This window comes from Hemibagrus wyckioides, linkage group LG29, assembly GCF_019097595.1.
Source record: "Hemibagrus wyckioides isolate EC202008001 linkage group LG29, SWU_Hwy_1.0, whole genome shotgun sequence".
Taxonomy (NCBI): domain Eukaryota; kingdom Metazoa; phylum Chordata; class Actinopteri; order Siluriformes; family Bagridae; genus Hemibagrus; species Hemibagrus wyckioides.
In genome coordinates this window covers 13,514,837-13,536,119 of record NC_080738.1, presented here as the reverse complement: position 1 = coordinate 13,536,119, position 21,283 = coordinate 13,514,837, and the positions used below count along the sequence as shown (strand labels likewise).

The window sequence follows — 21,283 nt, the reverse complement described above, 5'->3', positions numbered from 1 at the left end:
AATAAATGAATGAATGAATGAATGAATGAATGAATGAATGAATGAATAAAAGTTTTTGAACATTTTTTTTTAAAAAGCTGCAGCAAAATCAAACTTTTCGCGCTGCAACAATCATAAAAATAGTTCGCTATCCTTGAGGAACTAATTAATGATTATAATAACTTGTTGGATTTTGTTAAGCAGAGGCATCTTACATATAACTTGACTACAGCTACAGGCTCAGAACAGATGATAAACGCATCTTCTGACGTAGCATAAACACATTTTTCTCTGTCCTATTTACTTTCAAAATAAAATCTTATATTATTGTATAAAATAAATGTAGCATGATATACCAACTGCCACTAATTTGGATGAAGGACAGAGCAATCTATGTACAACAAGATAGAAGATACAAAGTCATTTAACAGTAAACAGTGATATAGGCCATACAAACCAGTTTATAGCGAAAGATAACCGGTACAACAGTTGCTCTTTTAACAGCGCGCACACTCTTGTCCTAATAATGACTCCCCCCTAGGATAGACTTGGTGAGTGAAAGAAAGTGAAGCTAATTTATGAAGCCTTCCCTGGTCTCTATCTCACCCTGCTCAGTCATAAAGTAGCTCCATAAGTACCAGGGGAGCCTGCTGATTTATGCCCAGTCTGGATCTCGTGTGAATGGAGCACAGTGTGTCCTCGCTCCCTGCTCTGGCCTGGAGCTTGTTAGAGGGAGCACAGAGAGATCCATGAAAGTGCAGACCTGCAGGAGTGCACACTTTCTGATGTTTCTCAACGCTTTATTGTACAGAGACCTTATCACAGTGTAACGACAGCGGTCCAGGTTACGCCTATAAAAACACAAGAGTCACAAGCATAAACCTTTACTGCGTGTAATGTATTACTTCATTAATTGAGTACTGCTATTTAAAAAAGGTTAAACACTAAGTAAACGCAAAAATTTCATCATTTAATAATGCATAATATAATATGAAATCATTTTAAAAAAGTGCCACATATACACCCGTCAGCCGTGACATTAAACCCACCGCCATAATATTGTGTAGGTCACTGTTGGGTTTCCAAAAACAGCTCTGCCCCATCGAGGCCTGGACTCTACAAGACCTCTGAAGGTGTGATGTGGAATCTGGCCCCAAGCCGTGTACGACAGTAAAGTAAAGTGAGATTTGTATGTCCGACACATCCCACAGATGCTCTATTGAATTGTTTGTCATGTTCCTGAACAATTTTTGCAGTGCAGTGGGGTGCATTATCCTGTGTTGGGCTTTCAGTGGTGTTCAGGGGTCAGCAGGGGAGCTCTGACCGGTCTGCTGCTATGCGGCCCCATACACAGCAATCCGTGCTGCACTGTGTGTTCTGACACATTTCTATCATAGCCAGCATGAACTTTTTCTAGCCTTCGTTCCTCATGTGCATCAATGAGCTTTGAGTGGCTATGACCCTGTCACAGCTTCACTGATTGTTCTTCCTAGAAGCACTTTTGGTAGCTACTAACCACTGCATACCGGGAACACACCACATGACCTGTCATTCTGGTGATGCTCTAGCCATCACTATTGTCAGAGTTGCTCAGATCCTTACACTTGCCCATTTTTCCTGCTTCCAACACACCAACCTCAAGAACTGACTGTTCACTTGCTGCCTAATATATTCTACCACTTGATGGCTGCCAGTGTAAATAAAAATGGCTGACACAGCTGCCTTCCTCCCTCCCTCCCTTGCTTTCTTTTCCATTATTTCATTTTCCTTTTCCTTCCTTCCTTGTCACTTTCCTCTTTCTTTTTTTGTTTTTAACCAAAAACTCATGCAACACATGCATGATATCTGAATAAACAAATCGATAAATAAATGTTTGTTAGTTTTGTTTGCTTGGTCAAAATTTCAATGTACTAATTTGACTGCATATATAGTATGAATAATATTTGGAATACTAATACTAATGATCTTTTACAGAAATGAATTTATAATTTCAGACAAACACAATAAGGTCAAAGCAAGCCCTCTTTAACTTTAACTCACTTGCACTCTTAACACATATTTCACCCACTTCGTACTTTTCTACCTCTTTCTAAAGTGAAGAAGGAGGAATAACCTTGTTCATTCCCATGCCAATGGGAGCACACCTTTGTCCCTCCTCCAATCGTGATATTTGACATGGCGCTATGTGAGACCTAGCACAAATAACTGCTAATATTACACACACACACATCAACAGTCTGTGGTAATTCTGCCCTGCATGTGGAGGGGAAAAAAAGTGACTTATTCAGTACAATAACTTGAACGTGTTGTGACGCACACTTCCCATGCTACCATTTTCTTTTTGCGTGCTTATAAATACTTGAATTGTTTTCTGTTATTACCAACACTGCTTTTCGACTAATTTGCACCTTGACGCGAGATGAGGCGACACCCTGATGAGCAAACGTATTAGCGAATGGAGAATAACTGTTAAAAAAGTCGTACATTAATTTCACACATCTGCTCTTTTGTAGTCATTCGCTAGGATTTTAGCAGAGCACAGGTGGATGGGGAATTTCAAAATGTTGTTAAGTGATGTGAAATGATGTGCACGAAGCTTGATGAAAAGCGCTACAAAGCGTAATGGGCCTACGAACGCTACGTACGCGTAAAAGAGCTGGGAAATTGGAATAAGTCATGTGAAAAAGTTTTACAAAAGTTTGAATTAGGGCTGGGGTTAGAAGCTGGATGATGGTTTGTTTTCTACAAACAAATTCATATGAAATTATGTAAATTTAACCAGATAAAAACTTATATTAGATCAGCTTGGTGTCTTATAGAGTTCTGGAAATTTTCACTAGGGATTAAATTTGAAAATGTTCATATACAAATACAGATATGAGTAGGAGGAGCACTACTTAGACTAATTATGTGGGTTTGTTTGTTTGTTTATAATCTCACATGACACTTAATTAAATAATACTTAATATTTTGGGAAATAGACGCATCCAAAATTGTCAGAAAATGGTTAGTTAAGTTAAGCAGCCTTTATTTGTCACATATACATTACTCCACTCTCTTCACATATCCTATACTTGGAGGGTTGGGGGTCAGAGTGTAGGGTCAGCCATGATGCAGTGCCCCTGGAGCAGGAAGGGGGATGTTGGTGGCTTTGCTCAAGGTCCCAACGGTGGCAGCTTGGCAGTGCTGGGGCTTGAACCCCTATCTTTCCTTTAATGACCCGGAACCTTAATCGCTTGAGCTATCACAAAAAAACCTTAAACAAAACCCTTTCAGTTTAAGCCACACCCACTTCCGAGTTTAAACTGGAATACAGATACAGAGCAATAAACAGAGACGATTAGTGGCTTTGTGTTACAAGCCTACTGTGTAGAGTGACTGATTAGGTTACACTATAGTGTGTTCATTCATTTAATTTATTCATTCATTCTTGCACAAAATGGTGGCCATCCTGAAACTGAGCTAAAAACGCCAGTGCTGAATTGAAAACCTATAATGCTTCCTGGAGCTGTAATGGACAGACAGGTTGTATTAGGCCACACCTACTATAAACGTTGCCCATTATACTATAGTAATAGATTTGTGAAGAACTAAACAGTCCCTCTACCATTCCTCTAGTTTTTTTTTGTCATTGTTGTTGACAAAAATGCTTGATTTTCCAATTTCTGATGCAACTTACGAAATATTTTTGTGCTTGTTTTATTTTACGGAAAACTAGGATTCTTCTTTTAAACTCCCTACCAGTGGAGACATATACAGTATATAATTACTGATTACAATAGCTGTATTCGGATTCGATGTACATGTATGGAAGAGGGCGTGGCTGAAAGTGTGTCGTCATGACATCACATAACGTGTTTCAGCCCAAATCTGCAGAAAATTTGCAATAATACAATAAAAATAAGTTATATATTTTAATAGTGTGTTCATTTCTGCTATGGCAAAATCTGACTAAGCAGACACTAGCATTACTAGCGTCGTGTTATGCTACCAAATCATCCGACAGAAATAATAAACTCACACAGTAATAATAATAATAATAATAATATATGCAGGGACTGGAAAGAGATGGGGAAATAATGCAGAGCTAGGAAGTCTGGAGGTGGAATTATGGAGGAGTAGGAGGAGAGAAATGGAGAAAGAAAAAAAAATAGAGAAGCTGGGAAAGCTAAGGGAGGCACAGCTGTCTCCTTTAATGACATGCTTCACTTCCCAGAGAGGGAGGCGAACTGCGAGGAAAGAGAGGATGCGGTACGTGAGGGTGGTATTTTACAACGCCGGTTCTCCTTTTCTGCAACAGATTGCGGTCACTCGTTTCACAGTGCATGCTGATAAACACACGTGTATACGCATTCCAACAAACCTGAGCTTCTAGAACGTTCTGTCCAAATGATGACCCTGAATACGACTAACGTATAAAGTATAAAAAATATGTATAAAAAGCTAGTAGTGTATTGTGTGTGCAGCTGACGGTTTTACCTCCCTGACTGTCTCTGAGTGAGTGTCACATGATAAAGGATAAAGGTGTTCTCTACGGATCTCATCATCTATCAGAGACACACAGAGGGAGAGCGGAAGGGAAGCGGAGGCTAACATGTAGGCTGCGTCGGAGTCGAGTGAGTCAGGAGTTGGGCACGGTCGGAGTAAAAATTCAACCCGGAGCTATCGGAAGACATGAGGTTTCTGAGCTGCTGTGAGTCACTAGGATAATCCTGTAATAGTAATTCAGGTGGAAGAGGTTGGAATGGATGGAAGTTTCCGAAAGCAGCGATGTGAGGAAGCTAGCTGCAAGTAGCAATGCAACTAGCTTGACTATTAAAAAATAAAATAAAATATTCATGAAGATTCATGATGTACAAAAGCATCATGACAAAAAAAGTAGACTTTTTCCTTTTCACATTAAGCGTTATTCTGAATCGAACAAATGCGGTAGCGTCACAAAAGCATCGCCTGTGACTACTGCTAGCGTAACTAGCACTAGCTGAGCTAATATCGAAACAATTTCAGCTACTTGTTTCATGAAGTAGCAGACAAAGCAGACAAATCATGCTTTTTTCTTCTTTCATATAAGTCCAATATTATCTTTAAATCAGAAACAAATCACAACAAACATACTGCTTCCACAAAAATGGAAGCATCACACACAAATACTGAAAGCAAGTATAAAGGCTAACTAATGCTGGCTAGTTCATTGCAGCTAGCCAGTTCACTACCACCTGCCTCAGAATTGCTAAGATTCACCCAGGAAGGAAAAAACAAGGTGTTTATAGACCACAACCTTCTTTTCCTTTTCTTCTTAGAAAGAGCTTGCTAGCTAGCCACACACTGTATATGCTGTAAGAAGCTAATTAACTTGCTAATGATGGTTAGTTAGCTAGAAGACACTGGAGAAAACAGAAAGGAGAGAATAACAAAAGCAACATGAGTGTATGTTTTCTTCATGCTGTTTTTAAGCTACCTAATTTTGACAGCATTTTTCACTACCATCCATGCTAGAATTTCTAACTAGCAAAAAAAAACAAGCAAACAAACAAACAAACAAACAAAAAAACAGGGTTTTAAAAGATCTCAGCTCCTTCTCCTTCCGAGTGAAAAAAGAGCTTGCTATTTAGCCATCTAGCTTGATATATTGTATCTCACACACACACACACAAAATGGAATCAATTTGGTTAGCTAATCTTGGCTAGGATAGCATTAAAACAAACAAACAAAAAACCCCAACAATAAGTATGTGTATATCGATCAATATAACTCATTTTTCTTCAGAAAGAACTTGCTAGCTAGATAACTAGCACAATATGTTGCATCATTCACAAACATTTGCAGCATGGTGGCGAAATTTGGTGTCAGTCCTCGCAGGTCTTATTTTCATTGATCTCATTCCAGTCACAATTTCAGTGTTGATTGTAAAAAATAAATAAATAAATAAATAAATAAAAATGCTGTGCAACTCCAAAATTAACAGTTTTTTCTGTGGTTCGGATTTTATCTCTCATGTCTTACGCTTTGTTTACATGTGATGAGCTTTCTCTCTGTGGACTGTCTCCTAGCAACAGATGCCTTGACAAGATAATTCATGGACATCACGCTTATTGGTTGGAGAATCGATCGATGGGGGTTAACTCACACGAGAACAAAGGCTCGAGAACAAAAAAAAAACACGAGTTACACATTGATACACGTTCACACACACCACGCAAGCACAAAAAAAAAAATAAAAACCCTGTTTCATGTCAATCTGGCAACCTCTGACCGCCGACTGGTGATGAACAAGCGCAGTGTAGTAACTTTAAATTGGGAAAAAGCATGTATTATTATTTTTATCCGCACCAAACCTCAGACAAAGTCCATCATCTCAGCAGGACACGATTACAAAGCGATTCCTGCCTCACTTTCAGAAAATGTGCTAAAAAAAAAAAAAGAAAAGAAAAAGAAAGAAAGAAATCGACTCGTGGCTCTGGCGGTACGGCTGATCCGAGGAAGTCGGCAGAATGTCGATAAGCTGATGAAGATAATGGTCTAATCACATTAACATTTATGGAGGCAAACTAATCATCAGACCTGTTAACATTTCCACATCATCTCCTGCTCTGGTTCTGAAACAGGTATTGATGAGGCGGTGATCAGAGAGAGAGAGAGATAAAGAGAAAGAAACAGAGAGCAGGAGAAAGACAGAGACAGGAAGAGACAGAGAGAGACAGAGTGAGAGATTTTGAGAGAGAGAGAGAGAGAGAGAGAGAGAGGGAGACAGAGAGAAAGAAAGGGCGAGAGAGAGATAGAGAAAGACAGGGACATGAAGAGAGAGAGAGTGTGAGAGAGAGAAGGACAAACAGACAGAGAGAGAGAGAATCATGGACAGACAGACAAAGAGAGAGAAATACAGAGGCAGGAAGAGGGAGAGAGGGAAAGACAGAGACAGGAATATACAGAACATGGGGAGAGAGAGAGATGTTGGGGGGGTGATATAGATGTATCAAAAGATAGAGTGAGAGCAAGAAAGAAAGAAAGAAAGAAAGAAAGACAGACAGAGACATGAAGAGAGAGAAAGTGAGTGAGTGAGTGAGTGAGAGAAAGACAGAGAGAGACAGATAGAGAGAAACAGAGACGGAAGAGAGAGAGAGAGCGAGAGAGAGAGAGGAAAAGAGAAAGATAGACAGGGAAGAGAGAGAAGGAGAGGAAGAGAGAGAGAGATTGACGGAGAGAGAGAGAGAGATAGAGATGCTGATGTCTGATGTGACAGTTTAATCGCTGTGAGGAAATCTGCTTTGAGGAAGGCATAATTATAGTTTGAGATGTCATTACTCTTCGGATCGTGTTGCAACAATCGAAGCGATTCTGCCGACCGGTTGAGGAGGAGGTCTGTAACAAATGGCGGGCATTATGTAAATGATGCGTGATGGAATTGCGCCGTTTGTAATGCAGACGCCGATCTGTCTCAGTTACAGGTGAAACTGAGGTATTTTTTTTTTCTTGATTTTCTTAGTAACGTGTGAGAGATTATTACTGTAGAAATACAGCATGATGACTGACTGCTGCTGCGACCTCAGAGTGAAAGGAACACTTACTTCACTGTGTAAAATACAAACAAAACAAAATGACCATACACTCAAGCAGATTTTCTTTACTATGAGTCAAGGTAAGGAGAGAGAGAGAGAGAGACAGACAGACAGAGACAAAACACAGAGAGAGAAAGACAGACAGAGTGACAGAAAGAGAGACACAGACAGGCAGACAGAGAAAGGCAGACAGACAGAGTGACAGATATATATATCTATATCTATATACACTATATTGCCAAAAGTATTCGCTCACCTGCCTTGACTTGCATATGAACTTAAGTGACCTCCCATTCCTAATCCATAGGGTTCAATATGACGTCGGTCCACCCTTTGCAGCTATAACAGCTTCAACTCTTCTGGGAAGGCTGTCCACAAGGTTTAGGAGTGTGTTTATGGGAATTTTTGACCATTCTTCCAGAAGCGCATTTGTGAGGTCACACACTGATGTTGGACGAGAAGGCCTGGCTCTCAGTCTCCGCTCTAATTCATCCCAAAGGTGTTCTATCGGGTTGAGGTCAGGACTCTGTGCAGGCCAGTCAAGTTCATCCACACCAGACTCTGTCATCCATGTCTTTATGGACCTTGCTTTGTGCACTGGTGCACAGTCATGTTGGAAGAGGAAGGGGCCAGCTCCAAACTGTTCCCACAAAGTTGGGAGCATGGAATTGTCCAAAATGTCTTGGTATGCTGAAGCATTCAGAGTTCCTTTCACTGGAACTAAGGGGCCAAGCCCAGCTCCTGAAAAACAACCCCACACCATAATCCCCCCTCCACCAAACTTGACACTTGGCACAATGCAGTCAGACAAGTACCGTTCTCCTGGCAACCGCTAAACCCAGACTCGTCCATCAGATTGCCAGATGGAGAAGCGCGATTCGTCACTCCAGAGAACGCGTCTCCGCTGCTCTAGAGTCCAGTGGCGGCGTGCTTTACACCACTGCATCCGACGCTTTGCATTGCACTTGGTGATGTATGGCTTGGATGCAGCTGCTCGGCCATGGAAACCCATTCCATGAAGCTCTCTGCGCACTGTTCTTGAGCTAATCTGAAGGCCACATGAAGTTTGGAGGTCTGTAGCGATTGACTCTGCAGAAAGTTGGTGACCTCTTCGCACTATGCGCCTCAGCATCCGCTGACCCCGCTCCGTCAGTTTACGTGGCCTACCACTTCATGGCTGAGTTGCTGTCGTTCCCAAACACTTCCACGTTCTTATAATACAGCTGACAGTTGACTGTGGAATATTTAGGAGCGAGGAAATTTCACCACTGGATTTGTTGCACAGGTGGCATCCTATCACAGTTCCACGCTGGAATTCACTGAGCTCCTGAGAGCGACCCATTCTTTCACAAATGTTTGTAAAAACAGTCTGCATGCCTAGGTGCTTGATTTTATACACCTGTGGCCATGGAAGTGATTGGAACACCTGATTCTGATTATTTGGATGGGTGACCGAATACTTTTGGCAATATAGTGTATATATATATATATATATATATATATATATAGAGAGAGAGAGAGAGAGAGAGAGAGAGAGAAACACAGAGAGAGAAAGACAGACAGAGTGACAGAAAGAGAGATACAGACAGGCAGACAAACATACAGTGAAAGGCAGACAGGCATATAGAGAAAAGACAGACAGAGAAAGAGAGAGACAGAAAGAGAGACAGACAGGCAGACAGCAAAAGACAGAAAGAGAAAGAGAGAGAGATTATTTATTTATTTATTTATTTATTTATTTATTTATGTAAAATCTTTTCTTTTTGCAACCTTGTAATGGATGAGTTTTTATTTTTACATCCTGAAATCAACATGTTTTTATTTTATTTTATTTTATTTATTTATTTGTTACATTCTTCTAAGGATGTTTTGTAGAAATTGGTAAGATAATCTATAAAACATTCTAGAAGCGTACTGGGGGATTGGAGGTCGAAAGCGGGTCTGCATCATAAGCTGAGAAAACTCTTCATTAACAGGTTTTAGTTTTTGTTGTAGCGCTTTATTGTTGCAGCCTTTATGTCTGCACTTCAGGTCCACCGTGTAGAAACGTGACTGTAACAGAGCGCCGCTTTAATTAGAATTAATATTCAGGAAACATTATCAGCTCCCAATGCTGTTAAACCGTTTTAAGTACTTTTAATCTCCTGTATTAATGCTAAACCACTCCCCTGTGAGAAAGTGTGGAACTACTCTGGAGTTTTTTTATTTTTTTATTTTTATTTTTTTCCTTTTATTTAAATTTTTTTACGACCACAGCCAGCCTGAGCGGAGAGAGAGATGAAGTATGAGAAGAAGCAGGAACGAGAGAAGAAAAGCAAGCGGATGAAAAATGATAGACGGGTGCGAGCGAAAACAAAAGCTCCTAGGTATTGCGTGTCATACGGCAAAAAAAATAAATAAAAGTGAAATCTTTCAAAACAAATGGCGCCCCTTGCACCATCTTTCAGTCTTCCGGCCTGATCAATGATCAGTGAAGTTAAGCGTCTGAGTCGACAGGAATGGAACCTTAGACCCGATTCATCTACAAGGTGGTGGTGGTGGTGGTGGAGGATGAGGAGGAGGAGGAGGATGGGGTGTGAGCGATGTTACATGTTAGGGAAAAAAACAACAACTTCCTCTAGCTTCTACAAACACCTTTCTCTTATTGCCATGCCACCTGAGGCCATCGGTGTAATAAAATTACATACGGTACTGCATCGCCTCTGCAATTATCTCTCCTCGTGCATGAAAGAGAAGGAGTGGACTTGAAGCAAGCAGAAAATGAAGTCCCGTCCTTCATCCTGCAAAGAGACAGCTCAAAAAACAAACAAATTAAAAAAAAAAAAAAACAGTGATGATTGACGGGAGGCGGCAGAAAAAATCTCCTGTTTCATTTTCACCATCACTCTCTCTCTCTCTCTCTCTCTCTCTCTCATGCATGAAACAATCACCAAGTGGACATTGTTTTGATCTTCCACAGAATTCCAGGAGCGAATAATTTCACTGATTCCCTTTGACATTCCATAAATTTCCAAAAATCATTTATATCCCTATCATAAAAATATTGGTTTCCGTTCCCTTGCATGCTATGACTAATTAATTATAAAACCCATGTAGGATCAAACACACACTCTGTCACACACACACACACACACTCGTGGACAATCGGCTTTAAAAGTCTTCCGCTTTTCATCTGTGCCGCTATCGAGAGTCTATTTGCAAGGTTACTCCAATAATAAAAAAAATAAATAAAATAAATAAATAGCCACCAATTTTGTTAATAAAAATCTTTGTGCCAGCCACCCTTGTAAACTTCCTCCTTCACGACTGTAATATATATATATATATTTTTTGTGTGTCTTATACTACACTGTTTTAATGCAATTTGTCGTGTTACATCATATTAGGTTTTGATTATCTGGTCATTATACTGTACACTGTTCGAATCTCAACCCTTGATATTGGAATGGCTCATGACCGTATTCATGTCCGGTTTTAGCCCTATGATACCTAAAAAAATATTTCTTGAGCATAACATGCTCATAGAGTCATCATTTGGTTTGATATTTGGGTTTAGAGAGTGCAACTGCTACATTCCTTCATCTCCAAAGCACCTTTCGAAAGCCGGTCTCGTTTCTAATCCCCTCCAGTAAGCAGCTTTAGATGTAGATCACATCACCTCTGTTTACCTGATAAATCCCGAGTAAGGCTTTAAGGCTGAACCAGCAGCCTGGTACCACATACTGTACATAATATATACTTAATAGCATAGAGTCTCACACCTTGTTCACTCGTTTCTACAAAAAAAAAAAAAAACACTGAGAACTATGGGGGAAAAAGCCGAAAAAAGGAAGTACAAAACGCTCACAAGAATAGAAGCGAAAGTAAAAAGGAAAGTAGATGGTGGAGGAAAATTGCTTGATCCCTCTCATTTGCTTAATCCCCGTCATTTGAAATTGTGCTCTCTGTATTCTGGTGATAAGTAGAGGAACTCTGTGACCCCCGTGTCTCCATCACTGGCTCTTAAATCTGTTGCTGGGAGACGGCTAAGTGGAGTTTGTGAATTGCTCTCGGTGCATGTAATGATAAAGAAACAGCGTCATGATCGAAATCCGTCTATCAGAGAAAAAAAATAAGCAGCGACTTAGTTGTAGTCATTCTTTTAGCTCAGTGAGAAACCAGTGACTACTCCTGACTTGGACCTGCCTGATCCGTCCAGATGTCCTACTTCTAAAATTCTCATCACTTGGAGGCTATTCGCTGCTGCTGAAACTGGATCCACATGCACAGTGGAGATTCAAGGGATTGTTGTGGATGGTATCACCTAGAGCACCTACAAAAGGCCGGCAAGCCATCCTTCTCCTTTCCAAAATTCCGCTGAAGAAAAGGCCCACTTCAGCACCATGGACAGCGGCAGTTTTCTTACAGCTGAGAGGTGGAGCTGGGTCAGCACTAGCGCCGACCAATCAGAAGCCCCGCTCTCTCCACTTACCCAGAATGGAGAAGACGAGAGAGCTTTCTTTCAGGTAGCACAATGAACGATGCTACCCATCACAGCCCACACGGAGGACGCCCTCTATACAAGCTTGTGCCTGGTGCTACACCTTTCCCCTAGACACACCTCACCTGAGCTCTGCCTCCACCTTCACTACAAGCCCTCACCACACTTCCTCCTCCACTTCCAGCTCCCATCTTTACATTTTTTAAGTTACGCATTTCTGTCCTTACTTCTTTCTTTGTTATTTTCCTGCTCCATGTCATGTCTCCTTGCTATTGTTTGTCACTGTGTATAAGGCTCACACCTATTTTGCACTCACTCTTCCATGGTCTTGTGTGTCTGCTGTGACGCACTACGGCGCTATGGCTTACAGTTCTGCATCCAAGTCTCCGTCAGTGAACAGCTGATAACTTCAACAAGACAGACTTCATGTTAATAAAACTACTAATTTCCTGGGTACATAACTGCACTTTTTTGCACTTTTGAGTCTAGTTCCTCTGCCTCATGTCGTCTTCACCTCTGGCTTGCTCATTAGGGAGACATATAAAATGTATAATTTATATTCTGAACTGATATGTTTCTGTAAAGCTGCTTCGTGACCACGTCTCTGTTTAATATCTCTACTCAAATGCAGGTGAACTGAATAGACTTAAAGAGAATTAAGCTAGAACTTGTATTTTATTTTGGATCATGGCCAGATGGAACTTTACCGCTAGAGCTCCTTCCCCAAAAACAACATTTCAGCTTATTTTTGCAAATGACACAGATGTACTACTTATCGTATGATTCCGCTGCTTATTTATTTCCTAGTCATCCTGTCCATCCTTTACTTTATTTTTATTTTTAGCTCTTAAATTATTTTCTGGTACATTCTGCATTTTTTTTTACAGATGTTAAATAAACAACAATTATTATTATTATTATTATTATTATTATTATTATTATTATTATTATTTATTTATTTATTTATTTATTTGTTTGTTTATTTATTAACTGTCCTCTGTGTTTTTATGTAAACATTATTATCTGGAATATTTAAGATTAGAACTTCAACCCAGAGGTTGGCTGTGTGTGTGTGTGTGTGTTCATGGAAAAGGAAGAAAAAAAGAAGAACTTAAAACGTGTGTGTGTGTGTGTGTATGATTATAATAATTATACACACAAATGTGGCTTGTTAGGGTACAATTTCAATCTGCCAGGTTGTGTCTGGTGCAATGCCAACGTGCTTATTACAGCAGGATGGGGGCAACTGATTAAGTTAAGAGAGAGAGAGAGAGAGAGAGAGAGAGAGAGTGTGTGTGTGTGTGAGTGAGAGAGATGTGTAAACACCGCAATCACTGCAGCTTGCGTCGACTAAAACCGGCATCAATGCCGAGAACACGACCTTCAGAATCTCAGTGTGATGTTGCACAAGCCGATTAAAAAAGAAAGGGATTAAAAAAGACAAGTTGACTTACCCACTTGCGATGAATCACCTATAACACAGAGAGAGAGAGAGAGAGAGAGAGAGAGAGATATTACAAACATGTTCAGCTATATAGCTTGCACATACTGCATTTGTTGCATGGTGAACCACCTTTTAAACCACAATAAAAAGAACAGAATTCATTTCTTAGCAGCACAAATAATCAAATACATGACTATGGGCTGTAACACTTCATCACACATCATCAACTACGATCATTTTAGAGGTTTATTCCAACATTAACTATGTTCACTTTCCCTACTTTTGTTCAGAACGAACAGAAATACACATTTATCACAGATATCACACAGGTTTATTGATATCATCACATTAAATATATGTATGAAGGCAAAACATATCCCTTGTTCAGTGGAACCTCAGCATACAAATTTTATTCATTCTGGAGGGAAACTGTATGGCTGCTTACAAAGAACTGACCCAAGCTAAGTATTCCATGTCAAGGCTCCTCACAGGAAGTCATGCCACCAAGCTTGGGCTAAAAATAGAAGAGACCACCCGCGCTGTCAAAAAAAAAACAAAAAAAAAAACACCCGAAAAATCACCTAGCTTTTGAATGCAAGCCAAAGGCAACATTGGTATCTTGCTTGGGTCGGCTTCACTTGGCTTTCCACTGACGCAAACAAGTTTTGAACGGCTCCCGGGCGTATGCGCTGCTTAGCCAGTGTTCGGTTTGGTTCGTATGCTTTATTTGCCTATGCAAATTCCTTGCCTTCATATGCAGAGGTTCCACTGTACATACATAACATGTATGAACTCTGCCTTTCCTTATTAGTGGTGTGGTCAAAAAAAATGGACGGTGCATCTTTGTCGCTTTTAATATGTAACTTTCAGCTGAAAACATGGATGGATTAGTATAAATGAATGAATAATTTTATCACCACATTAGTCAGGACACTGCTGGCTTTCAGTGTGTAAAGTATCGTGACTCGGTGTTTAGCTGCTGCTGAGCTGAACGATGAAAAATGGGCGGAGTTTGAGACGCCACTGTACAACATTATACCTTTTAAACCCAATAGGCTAGGTATGAACAGAAATATTAATAAAAAAATAAATAAAAAAAAACCTAGACATTATTAAAGTCTTGAGTGTCTATGTTCATATGGGTTTATTAGCCACCACTTCAGAGTGTGACATGACAAAGAAATTCAATGCTGAACAAAAACACTACAAAACAGCCTCTGTAAACTACACCAGCTTTGCTATAACAGAGAGAGGTACAAGAAGAGTTTCCTGTGCACTGGTAAAGTCTTTTGAACTGTTATGTCTCAGTCCTTACTGTACATGACACCAATTTCCCTGTGTGTGTGTGTGTGTGTGTGTGCTCGCTAAGCAAAGTCGTGTGTGTATATTACATATAATATCTCTTTCAAATTTGTCTTTCTTTTCTAGGAGTTTAATAGACTGCAATTTTTCAGTTTGGGCATCAAAATAATATTAAAATATTCATTTCCACAGAAAAATAAATATATAAAATAAAATGAAATTAAAAAAAAATTAAAAAAATAAAATAAAATAAAAAATAAATAAAATAAAATGAAATGAAATAAAATGAAATAATATAAAATAAATTGAAATAAAACAACTCTGCAATATTTACACTCATGAACATTACTTACTGAATAAAAAAAAAATCTTTTACACTTTAGAATTTCTCTACACACAGTAATTTGGACCTGTAGTACATTATCATAATTATCATCACCACTGTTATGCCTGTGATTTACACCGCCATAAAAAAATATATTAGCAGAGCTCATCTTCAGTTAACATTCACATTAAACTACACAGTTTAACCCCTGCCTGCTGTGTGTCCTTGAAAATAAAATTAAAAATAGAAGCAGAAGTCCTGAGTCCGAAGCTGTGAGTCTGATCCATGGACGTACAGTTCAATATAGTCTTAACATTTCAACCTTATTTCTCTAAACACACACACACACACACACACACACGATAATCCCTAATACAACTTATCATGAGCTTTCTTCTATGGCTTATTGTAGCACTGTTTATAATGCATTTATAAACTTATAAAATTAGTAGAATGCTTATAACATGTTGAAATGCCATTACAGCTTCCCATTATTTCTCCTCGCAAAGTGGGTGATATAACAATGTTATGAACACCGTTATAATAATGCATCAGGTTAACAATTCATGATGCATAATAAAGTTCTTAAGAAGGTCAAATGTGTATAATGCATTGTTACATCATAAGAGCACGAGTCTTGTATATATATATATATATATATATATATATATATATATATATATATATATATATATATATATATATAACTTTAATCATGTGAACATGCTTTGTTATGTAGCATTCATAACACGTTAAAATAACTGGCATAGCCTTATAACATGTTATGTAGCATACATAATGTATTATAATGGCAGATGTCCTACTATGTGAATGCTCCTAAGTATATACAGTAACCTATACATTACACTTTCTAAAACATTGTGAAATGTCTTCACAATATCAGTTTACATAAGGCATTATACTGTCTTTTATATTTCTTGCAAACATTCAGGTCTATGAAGTTCATAATGGTCCATGAACAGATAAAACAGATTTTGTGCATAATCCATACTCATTTTGAATACACTGTATTCATCTAATGTACTTATACGATATGTTATTCATACTACATAGGGCATACATAGTATATTATAATGCCTGACTTAGGTATATAAAAGTTTTTCGTGTTTAGAATTTTATGAAGCATGATGACATAATATAATCATAATATTTGACATGACAGGGTATAGCATACAGTATGGGATAATGCCTTACAACAAAGAGTATATAATGCTTTATGACCAGATCGTGCTATGTAGCATACATAATGCATCATAAAATATGCCTGGCATAGGTCTATATAAATATTCACAAGTACACAGTCACATTTATAACAAAGCAAGATAGTATCAATTTATATAATGCATTATAATGTCCGCTTATAGAGCATGACTTAGGCAGTGGCATAGTGGCTGTGCTGGCAGTTATAATGCATTATAACATATATTACTCAGAAATGGATCAAAGTGGATAAGATGTAATAGAGAAGCATAGAGCTCTAGAGTTATGCTTTATTACTACTGTATGCATGGTATACTTTGTGAACTTTGTTTGTGGATCAGTAGTAAAAGTAGAGAAAGTGTTTAATTCCAGACAGAATGATGAAATCAGCACAGCAAATCTATCCTATATCCTCTACTCTCTTATATACAGTACACTGGCCCATAAGCCTCAGTGCTGAGATGAGGGCCACGGAGGACAACCTGTTACCCGAGTAAGCACCACTCTCTCTCTCTCAGAGAACATAGCCAGGCTTTTTAGAGATGCCATGGTAGGATCTGACGGCTTTGGGAATCACAACTGACGAGCGTACTCAGGGGTTCTTGGCTTTCAAGATGCTGGGAAAAGTGCTCATGAAAGTCTTAGTGTGCTCTAAATTTCAGTTTTTCTTATAATAAGACGAAAAAAAGAGGCAACTCTCTGAAAAGCAAAATCACGCTCATGCTGTTGCTCTTCTGAAGCGAACACAGCGGTGTGGTTTTTACAGAGAAGTACAGGAGAAGGGTTTGAGTGTGGGAAGGTAAACGCAAACTAGACAAGACTCAAAAGTCAAAAGGTAAAAATATAAAGCGTATGCTGGATATGCTTATATAAGTAGGATTCCTAACGGCTTTTATTCTGGACAATCGAAACATCTGGAATTGATCCTGAAGTTTGCATTATAAGCTTCTAGATTTCTTTAGTAATGTAAAGATGAGAAACTACTAAAGAACTGCTTTGGGAATAAATAATAAATAAATAAATAAATAAATAAACAAACATAATATTAAACAAACAAATTAAAAATATTACTGTATAATAATAACAAATTTATTATTAGTATTAGTAGTGGTAGTAGCAAAAGTATTTTTCTTACTGTTAATACTACTACTACTACTAATAATAATAATCAAATTGCTTATGTAATCTGCTGTTTGCAGCTGTGTATCATCACAAACATTGTTGAAGGGTGTTTATGGGATTATTTTTTATAATTAAACATTAGTAGCTGCAAACAATAAACACCAATCGTTTCATCTCAAACTGTTTTGCATCATTCTGCATTCATTTCTATACAAATCCCTCTATAGTACTAGTGCATGCTCTGGAGGTGAAGGTAGGGCACTAGGACCTGGGGGCTCTGCTCCTTTTAAATGAATACAGTAACGATTATTCATTTACAAGATGCTATCATCTTTGAATATTCAAATCCAGTGATCTATAAGATAAAATTCTGGACCTGATATCATGAGCAGAAGCACAAGAAAAGGCCCAATTCACAACTACAATTATAACACTGGAAAATAATCTTACAGTACTACATGGAGAATGACACAAAATGGTCTGATGCCCATATTCAGTGTTCCTAATAAATTGTCCATTGAGCACTAGGACCCTGGCGCTCTGCATCTTTAAATGAATACAGTAACAATTATTCATTTACAAGATGCTATTGTCTTTGAATATTCAAATCCAGTGATCTATAGCATTAAATTCTGGACCTAAATTCATGAGCAGGAGCACAAGAAAAGTTGTTGATAATAATAATAATAATAATAATAATAATAATAATAATAATAATTATTATTATTATTATTATTATTATTATTATTACTATTATTATTATTATTATTATTATTATTATCAACAACAACTAAAACAATAATAATAATTTTGTTAATTTGTTGTGTTTAATATTTATTTATTTATTTATTTATTTATTTATTATCATTGACCTAATATGTGTCCATTCCAAGTAACATTAATAAATTAATTTGGTTTATATTATTTCACCTTGAGTTCACCTTTTTTCCCCTCCTCATTTTAAATGATTCAAATATTAACATACTCACCACTGATGTTACATATGAAACTTAAAATAAAATAAATATCTTCTTCCTATATTTTGCCTTCTTATTGTGTCAAAGGGTTAGACAAACTTTTGCTGTCTATGGGTTGATGGAAAACTTCGCAGCATCTTAAAGTTCTAATACACCCATGAGTTAAAGCGCTTCAGGGCATTGTGTATCCAGAGCCCAGATAGTGTTTAGTACTGCTTTGGTATAAAGGTGATATTGTTTTTTTTCCTGCACTCCTACTGAAGTCCAGCTCGTGTATTAACGTTTCTCTCAGAGAGTGAGCGTCTGGCTGTAGGCTGTTTTTTGCTTCTTTGATCATGGCTGTTGGTCAAATTTCTTGTCTGAGTGTCAGTTCTCTTGTTTGGGTTTTCTCTGGTATCGATCAAAAAGACCTACAATCTATCTGAGTCCTTATTTATTTAGGGTTGAAGACAGACACTAGAGGCTTATCTGTTGCTATGGCATTATGTAGATGATTCTCCATAACTGTGAGCTTCAGAGTACATCCAAATCAGTAGATGTAGGAAAGGTATTGCGTGAAAGTAGAGAGAGAAACGATTCTGATCACCCCATGGAGCTTATTTAATCATTTATATCCATGAAAATTTCCTGAAAGCTTTTGAAGACCTTCTCATACACAGCAATCATTTTCCTCAATTATTCCAATCACCAGGCAAGGCTCCAGCTTTCTGCTGCTGAACGATGTGATCGATGATAAGAAGTGTATCGTAAATAAACTGCTCTTAGTTAAGTGCCCTATGTAAATAAAACGTCCATGGTTAGCGAGTTTTATCATTATCCTTAATCTGTTAGCCTTGACTAATGAATAAGTACTGCAGGCTTGTGCTTGCTAATCTTGAATAAATAATGGAAGGGGCGCGGACTAATAAACAATTAGCAAAATGTTTTCAGATTATTGAGTCCAATATCTTAACGTCGTTTTATTTTGCATTGCTAGTTGAACAAAAAAAAAAAATCGGATAGTTACATAGCAATAATGAATAAATAAATAAATAAATAAATAAATAAATAAATTTTCTGTAGTTATAGAAGATATTACACAAATAAATAAATAAATAAATAAATAAATAAATAAATAAATAAATAAATAAATAAACGGAAGAAAAGAGAAAGAAAGTAATTATTAAAAACAAAATAATTTTTTTTAAAAAAGAATGAAGATTATCTATGGTAAAAGAGAATATCTAGAGAGATTTTAATGTACGTTTTTGTAGTCATGGAAACAAGAATATCCATGAACTCATACTATTTAAGAAAAACTTTTAATAAATGAAAAATGAAGAAGAAAATTCACTGCTACTGATTGGGATGGGAATAAAATCACAGAATAGCATGTGTAAAGTAAAAGATCAAATTAACCCAGATCCACGTGCGAAACACTTTGCAAACAGGCAAAGAGATTCATTTATTTCCGAACCAGTTGAGATAAATTAGGCCACCGTCGTTATAAAGGTAAAATCTACTTCCTTTAATGAATTGACTTCAGACGGATAGAGCTCTACTTGCGTTACGGACGATATGCCGATTCATAAATGGATATTGATGATTATTTAATGGAATTCCAAATCCGGATAAATAATTTACCAGGTTTGAGTGTTCAGCAAAGTTAATAAAGTGCGAGGAGCCGCCTTGGGGTCACGTTAAAGTACATGTAAGACATGTTCTTGAATTCAAATACTTCATGTAAATGAACTACGTGATTAAATTCACGCTTCTGCAAAGTAATATCTTAATCAGTCATGTCTAGTAGAGAGAGATGAAAGTGACGCATGCTGCAGTGTGTGTACGCATGGGGGAAATAAAATCCACGCTCAGAATGCATCAAAAGCTCCGAAAAGGGCAACAATTATAGCGAATTACACAAACCTATATGGTAATGCTGCGGAATTACTTAAAGCGGTGTTTAATTAAGAATCAAGAACACATTTGCATATCAGCATCACCTGCTGTCTCTGCTGGGATTGTGGGTAATGGTTTGATGGGTGAAATGCGCCGAAGAGAGGAAAGTTTGTCTGGATTGATATTAGAAGACGGATGAAGACTGAAATCTGAAAGGGAAGGTTGTTGTTAATTCCTCATGAAACCTTTAAACACTTTGTGAATATAACACTAACGCTTGCAGAACCATTACAGTAGGTGAATAATCATGCACTAATCCCTGAATGAATATTTACATAATCATGAACTAATGATGACTTAAGGAAAGGGCTAACCTTAACTACGTCGTGTCTTATGACTTCATGCGTGAATAATGACCAATTTTGCATATTTTTACGTTACTTTAAATTAAACCTGAATCGTTTATACAATCTGCTGTTTATCACAAACATTATTGAAGGGTGTTTATGGGATTATTTTTATAATTAAACATTGGTAGCTGCAAACAATAAACACCAATCGTTTCATCTCAACCTGTTTTGCATGCCGAATTCATTTCTATATAAATCCCTCTATAGTACTAGTGCATGCTCTGGGTTGTGAAGGTAGGGCACTAGGACCTGGGGGCTCTGCTCCTTTTAAATGAATACAGTAATGATTGTTCATTTACAAGATGCTATTATCTTTGAATATTCAAATCCAGTGATCTATAAGATAAAATTCTGGACCTGATATAATGAGCAGGAGCACAAGAAAAGGCCAGATTCACATCTACAATTATAACAGTGGAAAATAATCTTACAGTACTGCGAGATTTAACGTGGAACATGACGCAGAATGGGTTCCTAAAAAATTGTCCATTGACCACTAGGACCTGGGGGCTCTGCTCCTTTAAATGAATACAGTAGCAATTATTCATTTAGAAGAATCTTTTATCTTTGAACATTCAAATCCAGGAT

The 21,283-nt window shown here is 37.7% G+C and overlaps 1 protein-coding gene across 16 annotated transcripts in view; it reads right to left on the bottom strand.

Moving 5' to 3' along the window:
* The window catches only part of nrxn2b (neurexin 2b), a 599,225-nt gene that overhangs the window by 373,074 nt on the left and 204,868 nt on the right, over positions 1-21,283 (bottom strand). For all 16 annotated transcript variants that reach the window (XM_058384467.1, XM_058384477.1, XM_058384475.1 and 13 more), the window contains one exon: positions 13,471-13,488. In XM_058384467.1, coding sequence (XP_058240450.1) covers positions 13,471-13,488 — 18 coding nt within the window. The remainder of the gene's footprint in view (positions 1-13,470; positions 13,489-21,283) is intronic.